Raw genomic sequence first — 13,192 nt, forward strand, 5'->3', positions numbered from 1 at the left:
CAGCATCAGTTGAAGTGTCTGGCTGCTTCTGGGTCGTCCGGTCCCAGGCAGCTTCCCACAGCCCAGCCTGCATCCCTGGGGCGGGAGGAGCAGAATGTCTTGCACAGGCAGACCTACAGCTGTCACATATGTAGTGACAAGCCAAAGGGGTCATGAGCTTCTCTCTGCCTGATTCGCACACTGTCCAAGATAAAATCAAACAGCCACACTCTGCAAATGTTCAGATGAAATCGTAAATTAAAACAGTAAAGAAAAATACATTGGCAGTTCCCACCATGGCTCAGTGGTAACGAACCCAACCAGTACGCATGAGGACACGGGTTTGATCCCTGGCCTCACTTGGTGGGTTAAGGATCTGGCACTGCGGTGAGCTATGGTGTAGGTTGCAGATGTGGCTTGGATCCTACATTGCTGTGGCTGTGGTGTAGGCTGGCAGCTGTAGCCCTGATTTGACCCCTAGCCTGGGAACTTCCATACGCTGCAGGTGCAGCCCTAAAAAGATAAAAAAAAAAAAAAATACATTGACCACTTTTAGCATGAGAAAGTGTAAATGGTGACAGCCATGGGCATCGAGAAGATGCTGTAGAAATGACCGATGCCCTCTGTTGTAGGGGACCTGCAGCTGTGCGTCTAAGGGCGTCTCCGGCAGGTGTCCAGCCTGTGTCAATGAGATGACTCCAGAGCAAGTCTTGGACGGTGAGGACTGGGACAGATCGTACCTCGGTGTTTATCTAGCGGTCATCTCTGGGTATTGTGGGTGTGTGGCTGCCATGCCTTTCGGTGGGAGCAGAGACAGCCCTCCGAGTGCTTCTCAAGCCCACAGGCATGCGCTTGCTCATCTTCTTGGAGCCTCATTCTCCTCCTCCATCCCAAAGGAATGTCAAAGTCGGGGGCCTGCCGGCCCTCTCCCTTAATGAGGAATCCAGTCTTTGCTCACTCCTCACCCTTGCCCATACGAAGCCTCTGGTCCTGGGGTCCTCCTGCCTGGTGCCAAGCCACATTCCTCAGGGTCTGGAGAGAAGGCTTCTCAATGTGCCAGGTGGAGCGCTTGGGTAGAGCCCTGGCAACGCCCAGCCCTGGCCGCGAGCTTTTGCCGAGTCAGGTCGCGGGGTTCGGAGGCATGGATGGCAGCTCTCTGGAGTATCACGCATCCCTTTACACTCCTAGCTTCCCCTCAGGCTCCCCACTTTCCAGAGACTCTTGCTCGGATTAGGGTGCATTAAACCTCGTAAGCGGCCCCTCTTCCTCCGTGAAGATGCCAAACAGAGGCTTTCAGTGGAAACACTTGTCCCACAGGACCTGACCGCCTGGTCCCCGAGTGCCTGCCAACAACTCTTTCCACTCTCCATGAATGGCCCCGTCGTCCAGCCCCTGGGGGTGTCCCCACAGCTGGAATAGCACACGCCCCCTCTTCCTGAAGGGGGCAAAACCAGACCTATGTACGGACGCAAGCCAGTGAAGGGGAGAGAGTTCTGCTCAGCGAAGAAAGGACAGTCTCCCCGCAGCACGAATGCTTTGCTGACTCCGATCTGGTGGAACAACGAAACGAGACCATGTCTATGCCCCGCACCTGAAATCTGAGGGGAACGGGCCAGAGTCGCACCCCAGGAACCCCCTCACCCTCTCTTTGTGCTGCTGGAACCTGTGGTGAACACGGCCACGTCTTTTTACGCTGACACTTCTGGGTGTTGTTCCTGGTCTGCTTTGCTGCGGGCCCCTCCCTGCTTTCCGAAAACAGCTTTTTCTTGTTTTAATTACGGCTGTGCACCAAAATCAAGCTGGCAACAGCTTAATGGCTGGGGTGAATCTTTTTTTTTTTTTTTTCAAATTATTGTAGTTGATTTACCATGTTCTGTCACATTTTACTGTACAGCAAGTATCTCTTAAATATTACTTTACTTCTAAAGAGCAGTTTGTTTTCTTTGACTAGAAGAGGGATGCTGGGAGCGGTGGGAGGCCCAGTAGGTAGCTGTGCCCCAAATGAGAGGAGGGAGGTCCCTGCACGCCCTGCCAGCTCCTGGAAGGCAGGCCTTCGCTCACACACGCCCACGTAGCACACACACACTCACGGACCTCCCTGCCAGACGCCGAAAGCCCGGCTGGCCCGAAGGACTGCTTCTGGAAAGGCTGACACACCGCGCGCCTGAGACACAATTCCTGGGAATCCAGCAGCTTCGGTTGGATTTCCTTCCTCCGAGAACAATGAGCCCGGCCCCGGGAGGGCTGTCAGGGCAGAGGCGCTTCCTCCCACCAGGAGCCTCCCGCCCCTGCCCGAAGTCCGCTCGTGCTGAAGACAATTGAGTCTAACTTGCATGTTTGACATAAAACAAGATGTCCAGTCCAGCTGGGCAGAAGGGTTTGGGTTGAAAGCCATGAAATCCCTCTGCGGGAGTCGTTTCTAAAGCAAAGAGAGAAAAGGACTCACGAGAGGACCCTAGAAGAGCTGGGGTTTGAGTCCCCACAGTCCCTTGCCTTGGACCTGCGTCTCAGATAACGTGCTAGGGAGCCGTCTTTACAGGCATGCTTTAAACTTTTTAATTTGACTTCTAATTTTAAGGTAACACAGGCTTCTGCATAAAATTCTGTTGTGACCGTGTGAAGGTATCAGGTGGATGCTTGCCGGGCCCAGTGCTGTGCGCCCACACACCGCCCCTGGGGCCACCTCCACAGCTTCCCAACCCGCTTCTGCATTTCCTGTGGGCCAGGGGATAAGGATGTTTTGTTTGCTCATTTGAGGAGGCAGCTGCAATCCCAAGGGAAGTGGCCCAGGGCTCTGGAAAGGTAGAGCAGGCCCGCGGGTGTGAATTAGGAAGAGGCGCTCTCCTCCAGCCTTGTCACCAGGTCCTGGTGTGTGCCTGGGGCAAGCCCCCATACCTGGGGCCAGACGAGGAAAAGGAAAGCAGTTTTGACTTTGCCCTCAGGCTTGTGGAGATTAAGAATGAGCGACACTGAGACAGGAGCTTTCTGACGGGATAACGTTCATGGTGACAGCAGCAGCTCACGCTGATCTGTGGGCGCATCACTCTCAGGGTTTGGCGTATATTAACTCATCCAAGCCTCACAAGTAAGAATCAGTTGGGCGCCATTATTTCTCCCTTTTCGCAGCTGAAAAACTAGGGTGTGACCTGCCTGGTGTTACCCTGATTGTCCAGAACAGAGCATTTCACCCAGCAAAGGAGAAAACCAGCACAGAGATGGTACCTGAGCTCCCCAAGGTTGCGCAGCTAGTTAGGGAGGAGTTGGCCTCTGTCTCCATCTCAGTGCCTGTCACGGGGCCAACTCATCTAAAAACAGACTCGAAGGGAGTTCCCGTCATGGCTCAGGGGTAATGAACCCGACTAGTATCCATGAGGATGCGGGTTCCATCCCTGGCCTCGCTCAGTGGTGAGCTGTGGTATAGGTCACAGACACGGCTTGGATCCCATGTTGCTGTGGCTGTGGTATAGACCAGCAGCTGCAGCTCCGATTCAACCCCTAGCCTGGGAATCTCCATATGCCACGGGTGCGGCCCTAAAAAGACAAAAATCAAATCAAATCCAAAATAAAAGCAGACAGGAAGGAAATGCCCCTTCCCCAGATGGAGGCAGAAGAGAGTAGGAGCGCTAGGCGAGCTCACAGTCTCCCAGGTGCCGGAAAGTGGAGCTGAGGCCAGCCTTTCTTCTTGTCTCAGGGGACGTGAGCGAGCTGGTGGATGTGGTTCACCACCACGTTCCGGAGGCGAAGCTGGTGGAGTGCATTGGTCAAGAGCTTATCTTCCTTCTTCCGAGTAAGAATTTCAAGCAGAGAGCCTATGCCAGCCTTTTCAGGGAGCTGGAGGAGACGCTGGCTGACCTGGGGCTCAGCAGCTTTGGAATTTCCGACACTCCCCTGGAAGAGGTAAGGCAGAGACCCCAGCTGGTTTCTGTCAGCTACCAGAAGTGGTAGTTCTTTGCCAAAGTCTAACACCAAAGTCCAGAAGGGAGGTCTTATGAAGGCAAAAAGCCGTAATTCCTCACCCAGGCATAGCAACTATCTTCATGAGTGGCTTTACTTCCGCCTGCCTTTGTACACACACACACAAACACACACACACACACACACTCTCTCTTTCCGTAATTGGGGTCACCACGAGCACACACTTCTGTACGTAGAGAAGAGCATGTTCTTAGATAAAGAGTCGTAGTTATTTCCTTCCCATTAGGAAGCAATACCCGACCAAACTGAGCTTGGGTTAGATCTTTTTGAGAGTGGGAATGCCTAAGCCAAATTCTCTCTTTTTTCCTTTTTGACAGATTTTTCTGAAGGTCACGGAGGATTCTGGCCCAGGACCTCTGTTTGCAGGTACGCTGTCCTAGCGTGTGTGTCCTTTGTTCCGTCATCACACCCCAAGCTCTATCCTGAAAGCCTACGGAAAGACTCATGAAACAACAGAACAGGCAAACACTCCTCCATTGTATTTATCTGAGCCCCAAGATCGTTTGCGTTCTTGGTTCCTTTGCATGGCAGACGGAAGACAGATGGAATTAGGTCTGGGTGGGAAAACTCCCCAAGAACCAGGATTCTTAAGGAGGTCAGACTGGGAGCGCCGCCACCCCAAGCTTCTCATCCCCTTCCTGGTCTCCTGTTCCAGCCACAGCACCATCCTCGTCTCCTCTCATTCCCACCAGGCCTCCGATCCACTCCTGCCTGCGTGAGTGACCGCTCGCAGCATTCGTAGAGATATTGGTGACACTAAATACAACCCAGATGCCAGCTAGGGCCTCCTGACCCCTTTGTGATGGCAAGAAAAGTATCCTGAGCCTTCCTTTAGTGCCCTCTGGAACTTCGAAATTCTGGGGACCACAGCTGCTGTGGATTCTAGGGGTTTCTCTTCTCTATGTCTGAGCCACTTTCCTCTCTCCTGGTCATGGGCAAAGCTTGAGGCAACTCTCCTTTGCTGCCTTGGGCACCTGCCATTGGTTGCCTCTTTCTGCCCAGTGTGGCCATCACAGCACTGCCCTGATCAGCGACTGTTTCCTCTGTTCGTTTCTGCTACCAGCCCTTAAGTTACGGTTTTCATCTCACATTATAAATGCTCCCAGCTAGACCTAGAACTGCCAATGATCACACATATCCGCCCAGATGAGCACCACGCTCCAGGTAGGTTGTGTGGCCGCCTGGAGAAGCGGCGGTCCAGGCGGAGAGGAGGAGAGGGCCGTGATCTGAGGGGATGGGAGCAGCTCATCAGAGGGCCCAGCTTCTTCCAGCTTCGCAGACACAGGAATTGAAGTCTCTCAGCTCATCCACCGGCAAAAACTTATGTGAACCAAGACAAAAATGACAACATGCTAATTTGTACTAGAAGCTGTGATGGATTCAAGAATTGGGGCCATTAATCTGCACAGAAAGCGCCTTCTTATTAATTAGGTCTCTTAGAAGAATGAATGACCCGTCAGAAGATGGGTCATTCTGAACCTAGACCAGGGTGTTCCAAAGAGACAGTCAAGTGCAGCGGTTAAGAGCACAGCCTCTCGAACGAGGCAGACCAAACAGAGAACTTGACCTCTATAATGTGCTAATTGAGTGGCTTTGGATAAATACGTAACCTCTTTTTTTAATGAGAACTCCTAAGGTTTGCTCCCTTACCAAGTTTCATTGGTAACATGCAGCAGTGTTAGTTATATTTATCATGTGGTACATTCTGTCCTTAGCATCTGCTAATACTTAACATCTTTGTACCTCAGTTTCCTCATCTGCAAAATGAAGATGATAAGAGCGTCTACCTTTTAAAGTTACTGAGAGGATTAAGTGATTCAGAACAGGTCTTAGCACAACACGCAGTTTCTGATTATGAGGCAGCAGCACCGTGACCTCAACACTGGGAAATCTCTCTTTCCTCCAGCGCATTCAGTCCTAGCGTACACTTTACAAAGCACTCCACACCTATGGTTTTATGTGACTGTCGCTGTAACCTCATGAGGCCATGTGGCAAGGAGTGGCCCTCTCTGGGGGATAGGTGTGCTCACATCAGTGGACGACTTGCCTTAAAATCACACAGGCTTCAGGGTCTTATTCCCTGGTTTCAGCACTCAAATCTAGGACCCACAATTACACACTCTCACGGTCCCCTGTTTTTCAGAGAGATGACTGAGTAGGCTCCATTTTCGAGGACGGCCTTTTTTCTGATCTTGTCTTCAGAGTCTGAAGGAGCCTGTCTGTAGCAGCTGTTCACGCCATTTCTGATGCGTGGCTCACTGCCAGTGGCCTCTAGAGGGCAGCAGAGAGCCAGGGACAAACTGATGCCAAGCCAGACTGAAGCCCTCAAGCCTGGCTTGAGCCATGGACTCTGGTCTGGATGGGGCATCCAGGAGAGAGCAAAGCTCAGAGCAGAGGCATGAGCAGAGGCAGCAGAAGTCCCAACAGAGGGAGGGCCGGCCACGGAGGACATCAAATCTGAACCAGATCAGGAGAAGGGAGGCAGGCCTGGGACGCTGGCCCCTGAGCCTGCAGAAGTTCTCCCTCTGAGCTGCGGGCCTGGTGCACCGCAGGTGCCCATGAACATTGACTGGGAGGGTGACCCCGCTGACCCGGCTCCCTCTGCAGCTGCTCTAGTCCTGGGGAACTTCAGCAGAAATCACCCGGGGGCCAACCAGCCGTCTTCCGGGTTCTCTGTGTGCAGCATGTTCTACCTACGAATACTAGTCAGGGGTGACAAACTATAGCTTCAACATGACCGCTGACTCCAGTGGTGTTTAGCACATTCACATGCGTTAGCTCATCGCATCTTCATAACAACCCTTGAAACATTCTCGCTTTCGTTGTACAGAGGAGCAAACTCGGATTCAGACAGGTTGAGTCATTGAGCCAGATTTACGCCTCTAGGAAGAGTCAGGATTCAAGCCCAGGTCTCCTAACGCCTAGCTCACTGGTCTTTCCACTACTCAGTGGCCTCTAAAAATGTGGAAAGAACTAAGTCCATTCTGACTTTTACTTTTTTTATGTACACACATCATCCATGAATATATTCCGTTGTTAAATTCAAATAATGCAAAAAAGGCTAAAATCGCCCTTCCCACTTCTTCTCCTGCACCTTATCCAGCTCTACCCCTGGAGTGGTAACCTCTTTTAACGACCGTTGTTCATGCAGAGCCTTGCCCGTGTGTGCACACTGTGGGTGGAGGTGTATGTATAAAATGCGTTTCTTTGGATGTTTGTGCCTCTAACATAAATAGGATCTTAATCCGCTTACTGTTCTGCAACGTATATGTTCTGGGCCTCTCTGTCTTCTGTAGAGGATTTTTAAGCAACTGTAGACAATTCTGTCTATAGGTGATGTATATCAGAAAATAGAATTTTTTTAAGTTTACTAACCTTCCTAGCCTGATATTTGCTGCTGACTTACATGAAGGGAAAATCACACAGTAAGAAAAATACAACATGTGAAGTCCAGACCCTATGACTGTTTTTCTGAATTATTACTTCCATCTCCCAAACCAGGCAGCACTCGGCAGAACAAAGAAGACGTCAGCCTCCGACACCCCTGCTCGGGTCCTCCTGGGAAAGCGAGACAGACTCCCCAGGGCACCGACGGCGGCTGCCCGGAGCCGGCTCCTCCCCTGGGGGGCGAGGGGCACGGCCGGCTCAACACGGGAGCGCGGCTGGTGGCCCAGCACGTGCAGGCGCTGCTAGTCAAGCGGTTCCACCACACCGTCCGCAGCCGCAGGGACTTCCTGGCCCAGGTATTTATCACTCGCTCTCTGGCTGAGCCGGTTTGCTGGTGACCAGGGCCTGCAGGCCCTCCCCCGCCACCCCGTCCTCTCCCAGGCTTTCTCCTGCACGTGGCATCAGACATGGCAAGGAGCCCCCTTTTTGGGTTCTGCCAGCTTGACTTCTTCCTTGCCAACTTTGTGTTGATTCTTAGCAACACAAAGCTTCTTTGTAAGTGGGTATCCAACCTCACTTAGCAGAGAAACTAGAGTGATAGTGAATGTGTTGATACGGGGTTTATTTTTACTGGGAAGGGTAAAATCGTGTTTTCACTCATTTTTGCGATGAACCCACCTATCAAGCCCATTGCCTGCTTTTTCTTTTTGTGCGGAAGCAGGACCTCTGGTTCCCCTCTGGCGGAGCATTGGCCTACCTCAGTGACCAATGCTGGCCCCTCCGCCACCCTTCAGAGGTTACCAGGACAGTCTCTTTTCTCCTCCACAACTTGCCTTGGCTCATCCTCCCATCATGTTCCCCGGAAGACGGACCTTCTCCACCAGGGCCCAGTAATGAGGCTGCAGGATGACTGTGGGGCAGAGACGGCAGGTGTTGTACCACACGTGCCACGTGTGTCTCCCCACAGATTGTGCTTCCGGCCACTTTTGTGTGTTTGGCTCTCATGCTCTCCATCATCATCCCGCCTTTCGGTGACTATCCTGCTCTGACCCTTCACCCCTGGATGTATGGGCAGCAGTACACCTTCTTCAGGTGCGTGGACGCGCCCCCAGCAGTTCTCATTCTCCTCCGCGCGCTCTGGGGCTCCGGGGTCACTGCTGCTTGGTGAGGCCTTGACCCTCCTGCTCCCTGGCACAGTCACCGGTGTGCTGGGTGTCGTCGGGCTGCCCTCCGAAAGGAAGTTCATGCTCCTGCCCCTTGGGAAGGGTGCCCCCAAGTGGACCCAGGACTGCCAGGAGTAAGGAGGGCGAAAGGAAAGTGGGGGGGGGGTGGAAGCTCTGCTTGAGGTGCAGACCACCACGTGTGCGGGGGTAAATTACCGCTTCCCAGGAGCCCCCGCAAGGTCGCATCCTGTGCTTGTGCGCGTGTCTGGTCACCGTGCCCACTCCATAGACATGTGTTGAGTTGCACGTCGGCTGCTGCATCCCTCCGCCCCAGTCACATGTGCATCCTGTGAAAGCCCCTCTCACTCTGTCCAGCATGGACCAGCCGGACAGTGAGCTGCTCGCGACACTGGCAGACGTCCTCGTGAACAAACCAGGCTTTGGCAACCGCTGCCTGAAAGGAGAGTGGCTTCCGTAAGTCTGCCTACCCCTGCCCCAATGCCAGCAGCTGTCCTGGGAGACCCTGAAGGTTGGGAGAGGCCCACCTCGATCCTGCTCTGTATTACACGATCCTGCTCTGGTCCACACCCTGGACCAGCACTCACCTGCCTCTCCTTTGGCACCTGTGTGCCAAGGCTGTTCACCAGCCCTCGGGGAGCCCCTGCATCACTGCCAGCTCTGTACTTCTGTCATTCTCCACATAGAAAGTTCCATACTGAGTTGATATCTGCATCTCATCTTATTTGAAAGGAATCTGAAGAGGAGAAGGAGGGAGATGGGGGCTACGCTGTGATGGACCCGAAGTGGATTTAGTTACAAATATGGCCAACGCTCAATTATTGCTTTAAATATAAAGAAGGGCATTCTAGAAGGCCATTGAAATCCACCAAGAGTTCAAAACATTTAATAGCATTTTAACTGCCTTTCTCATCCAGTCCTTTTCAGTTATGGATAAGGACCCAAATAGACTGTTTTCAAATTCCTCTTGTATTTGTTCTCTGAACAGCTAGAGCTGCCAGAAGATAAAGGGAGATAGAACCATCCGCATGCAAGACAATTATCCCACTGACCTACACCTCGTCAATCAACCATACTCTAGTCTTGACTTTCCTTGAGCAGTTACTAACCACTGAGTGTAGACGAAGATGTGTGGGTTGAGGAGAGGGAGGGCAGGTGAAGGAGGAGAGGGTTGTTGCTCTTTCTCATTTGGGGGATTTCTTGTCAACTTTGGAGCTGATGGTGGACTGTGTTCTTGTCTCCATGAGGGAGTTCCCCTGTGGCAATTCAACCCCCTGGAAGACTCCCTCTGTGTCCCCGGACGTCACCCACCTGCTCCAGAAGCAGAAGTGGACAGCAGACCAGCCCTCGCCGGCCTGCAGGTGCAGCACCAGAGAGAAGCTCACCATGCTCCCTGAGTGCCCCGAGGGCGCAGGGGGGCTCCGCCCCCGCAGGTACCTCCCCGGGGCCCTGAGCTGCCTGTGCCTCCTGGGTTGCTAGCCAGCCAGCGTTTCCAACACTCGAGTGAGGGACTGAATGAGAATCCAGGTCCTCTCCCAGAGGCTCCCTGAGGCCCAGTCACAGCCGCCCGCCCTGAACAAGGTCCCTGACCCAAAGCTGCATTTCCGCCAAACACTCCCTATTCAGCCTAGTAAGAAAATAGCTTCGAATATTGAGAAAATGTTACACCATGCATGCTCTTTACAGAAAATTAGAAAATACAGAGAAGTCAGAACAAAAACCGTCCCTCTGTCCCTTGGTGATGACCACGAATAACATTGGGTCTTTATCCGTGCAGACAGGGTTGCGCCAAAATGCTGTCCTGAAACCTGCTCTTTCACTTAATTACATGTCAGGAACCTGTGCCCATGTCAGTAAACACGGGCTACATCGTCTTTAAGCCTGCACACTGTCCTGCTGTTTGGATTTACTTTAATCTCTGCTGCTGGACATGCGGGCTTTCACTTTTTCTCTGTTAAAGACGGTGTTGTAGTATCTATTTGAACACACAGTTATTAGCAATCTCAAGAAGTTTGTCAGAGTTCCTGCTGTGGCCAAGGGAATCGCCCGTGTCTTGGAAGCTCTGGGACACAGGTTCAATCCCTGGCCTGGCACCGTGGGTTAAGGATCTGGCCTTGCCACAGCTGCAGCTCAGATCCAATCCCTGGCCGGGGAACTCCATATGCCTCGGGGTGGTGGCCAAAAAAAAGAGGAAAAAAAAGAGGTTTGCCATGTGCTGTGTAATTCTCACACACACACACACACACACACACACCCACACACACCCACACACCCATGCTTTTCAGGGACATCAGTGGTCTTGGCTCTGAGCAGGATCTTCCCTCAGGGGTTCTGAGCGCCATAGTTCACCACAGTGAGCCTCTCCCGGGGGTTTGGGAGACAGTGATCAGGGCCAGAGGAGTCTCACCCGGTCTCGGGTTGGTAACGGGCCTTGCCCAGGGCTGGGACCTACGTGGTCCTCTCTCCTGATCTGCTGATGAGCAAGTGAACGGCTCTGGAGAGGCCGCATGGTGGGTGGGGCGAGCGCCAGCACTGGCCTCAGAGAGCCGTGCGTTGGCTACCTGGCCTCTCTGAGCCTTAATTTCCTCGCTTATAATTTGGGGACAACTGTACTTATTTCTTGGCATTATTATGAGAATTTAGTGAAATAATGTAGTATTTAGAAAATAGGTTCAACTCAAGTGATGATAGCTGCACACTAGCAGTGGATAAGATAAGATACAGCTTCTTTCTCTCTCTTTCTTTCTTCCTTCTTTTTTTTTTTTTTTTTTTTTAATGGCTGCAGCCATGGCATATGGAAGTTCCCAGGCCAGGGACTAAATCCAAGCCACAGATGTGGCAACACTGGATTCTTTAACCCACTGTGCCAGGCCGGGGATCGAACCTCTGCCTCCATAGTGACCTGAGCCACTACAGGCTGATTCTTAACCTCCCGTGCCACAGTGGGAACTCCTGGATACACCATCTTTAAAGGAAGATTTCCAGGCGCTACCACACAGCACTTTCATGTGTACGTCACAGGCCAGCGCTGAACGTCCAAGGAGACTGGGCCCTCTGGTCTTGACTCTGGGTGGCCTGGTGCCCAACAAAAAAGTCTCTTCCTGTGGCATCTGGCAGAAGGGCAGAGCAGCACTGGGGGACAGCTAAATTTTGCCAGAGCATCGGTCCCAGTTGGCTGGCTTGTAAGTGATTGCGTGTTTATGAACATTTTATCTCTTTCTTTTTTTATGCTAAAGGCATTGCCTTTCTATTTCTCAAGCAATACATTTTCCCTTTGAATCAGAACTTGTCCATTACAGCATCACAGGGATCTCAAAAGAGGGAGGTGGGGGCTTGTTCCAATTCTCTGTACCCCAGAGGAAGCTTCGCTGCTGCTGTGGAAGTTCCCGGTCCAGGGACTGAACTCACACCACAGCAGTGACCTGAGCCACTGCAGCGACAATGCCGGATCTTCAATTTGCTGCACCATAAGGGAACTCCTGAGGAAGCTTTGCTTCTGTAAGGTCTGCTGAGGGCCGTGTGGCTACTTCTATCAAATACATCCCGTGTCAGGGCATTGAGGCTGTGACCCAGTGCAGCGAGCTCTCGGTTAGAACAGGGAGAAAAGGCCAAGATGGCTGCACGAGGACTTGTTCCCTAGCGAATCCTAACTTTAAGGCTGCTCGCCTCACTTAGGAATGTACTTTCAGTGGCTGGTCCTTGGTCCCCGAAGAAAACACGGAGCAGGCCACGACAGCCGGGGTAGAGAGCGCATCTGTTCCTGTGACTTTCTGTCATCCAGCCTTTCCTCGCTGTCATTCCTGCTTTCCTGGGAGCACCTGCAGAGGCGTCCCCACAGACGCTGCTGGGTGTGCTCCGTGTGCCTCTCTCTGTTTCGTGAGTGTACACACTCGTGATCACACCCACGCACCACACTTACTCAGACACACTCTTCCTTCAGCCTGGAATAGGGCCAGAGGGCCTGTTCTGGGCTTGGTTCCCAGGAAGGAAATTGTCCTCATCTGGAAATGGGGTGGTGGCTTTGGTCTCCAGTCCCCTTCCCTCGCTGACATTCTTCGAATGGTGTCGGGTCCTGAGGGCGGGTGTGCTCCATGCCTGCCTTCTGCAATAATCAAGTTGTGGGACTATTTCACGGGACAGAACTCTTAGAAAATAATGGATCATAAATTCTCGGGCACCAGCCTCGCATCCAGCCTAGAGTCCGCCGGGGGGAGCTGGGCAGTTCGCTGGGGGCCGCGCTCAGCCTGAGAAGCACGTGACTGAGGGAAGAGAGCCCGGCTGCGCAGTCGGACAAATGCAGATCGGATCCTAGGTGATCACCCACCAGGTCTGCACCCGGGCGGAAGTCAGCCGCCCTTCCTCCACCTCAGGTTGTCTGTCAGTTAAGGAACAACTCCTCTTTCCGGAGGAGGGAAGGATTAGGGGAGATGCTGTATGTAGCCTTTGACCCAGAGCCTGGCTCACAGCAAGCAGCTCAGGAGATGCTAGGGCTCCCCCTAGTGTTAGGAGCAAGGTGGAGAAAGTGCACTGAGGAAGGGGCGAGATGGGGAGGGGCGGGAAGGACAGAAACCTCATCAAAATGCAAGGAATGGTGTGAGGACGGCGGTTCAACCCTGCCGGAAAGTTCCTCGGCTGCTGCTGGGTGGCACCCTTGACACCCCAGGTTCATG

General features: G+C 52.8%; 1 protein-coding gene across 1 annotated transcript in view; it reads left to right on the top strand.

Moving 5' to 3' along the window:
- Positions 1-13,192, top strand: part of ABCA4 (ATP binding cassette subfamily A member 4) — a 130,325-nt gene that overhangs the window by 85,940 nt on the left and 31,193 nt on the right. The window contains 7 exon segments of the mRNA XM_021090184.1: positions 612-696; positions 3,671-3,876; positions 4,272-4,320; positions 7,456-7,697; positions 8,309-8,433; positions 8,880-8,978; positions 9,770-9,955. Of these exon segments, the coding sequence (XP_020945843.1) occupies positions 612-696; positions 3,671-3,876; positions 4,272-4,320; positions 7,456-7,697; positions 8,309-8,433; positions 8,880-8,978; positions 9,770-9,955 (992 nt within the window).

Source organism: Sus scrofa, chromosome 4, assembly GCF_000003025.6.
Source record: "Sus scrofa isolate TJ Tabasco breed Duroc chromosome 4, Sscrofa11.1, whole genome shotgun sequence".
Classification (NCBI taxonomy): Eukaryota; Metazoa; Chordata; class Mammalia; order Artiodactyla; family Suidae; genus Sus; species Sus scrofa.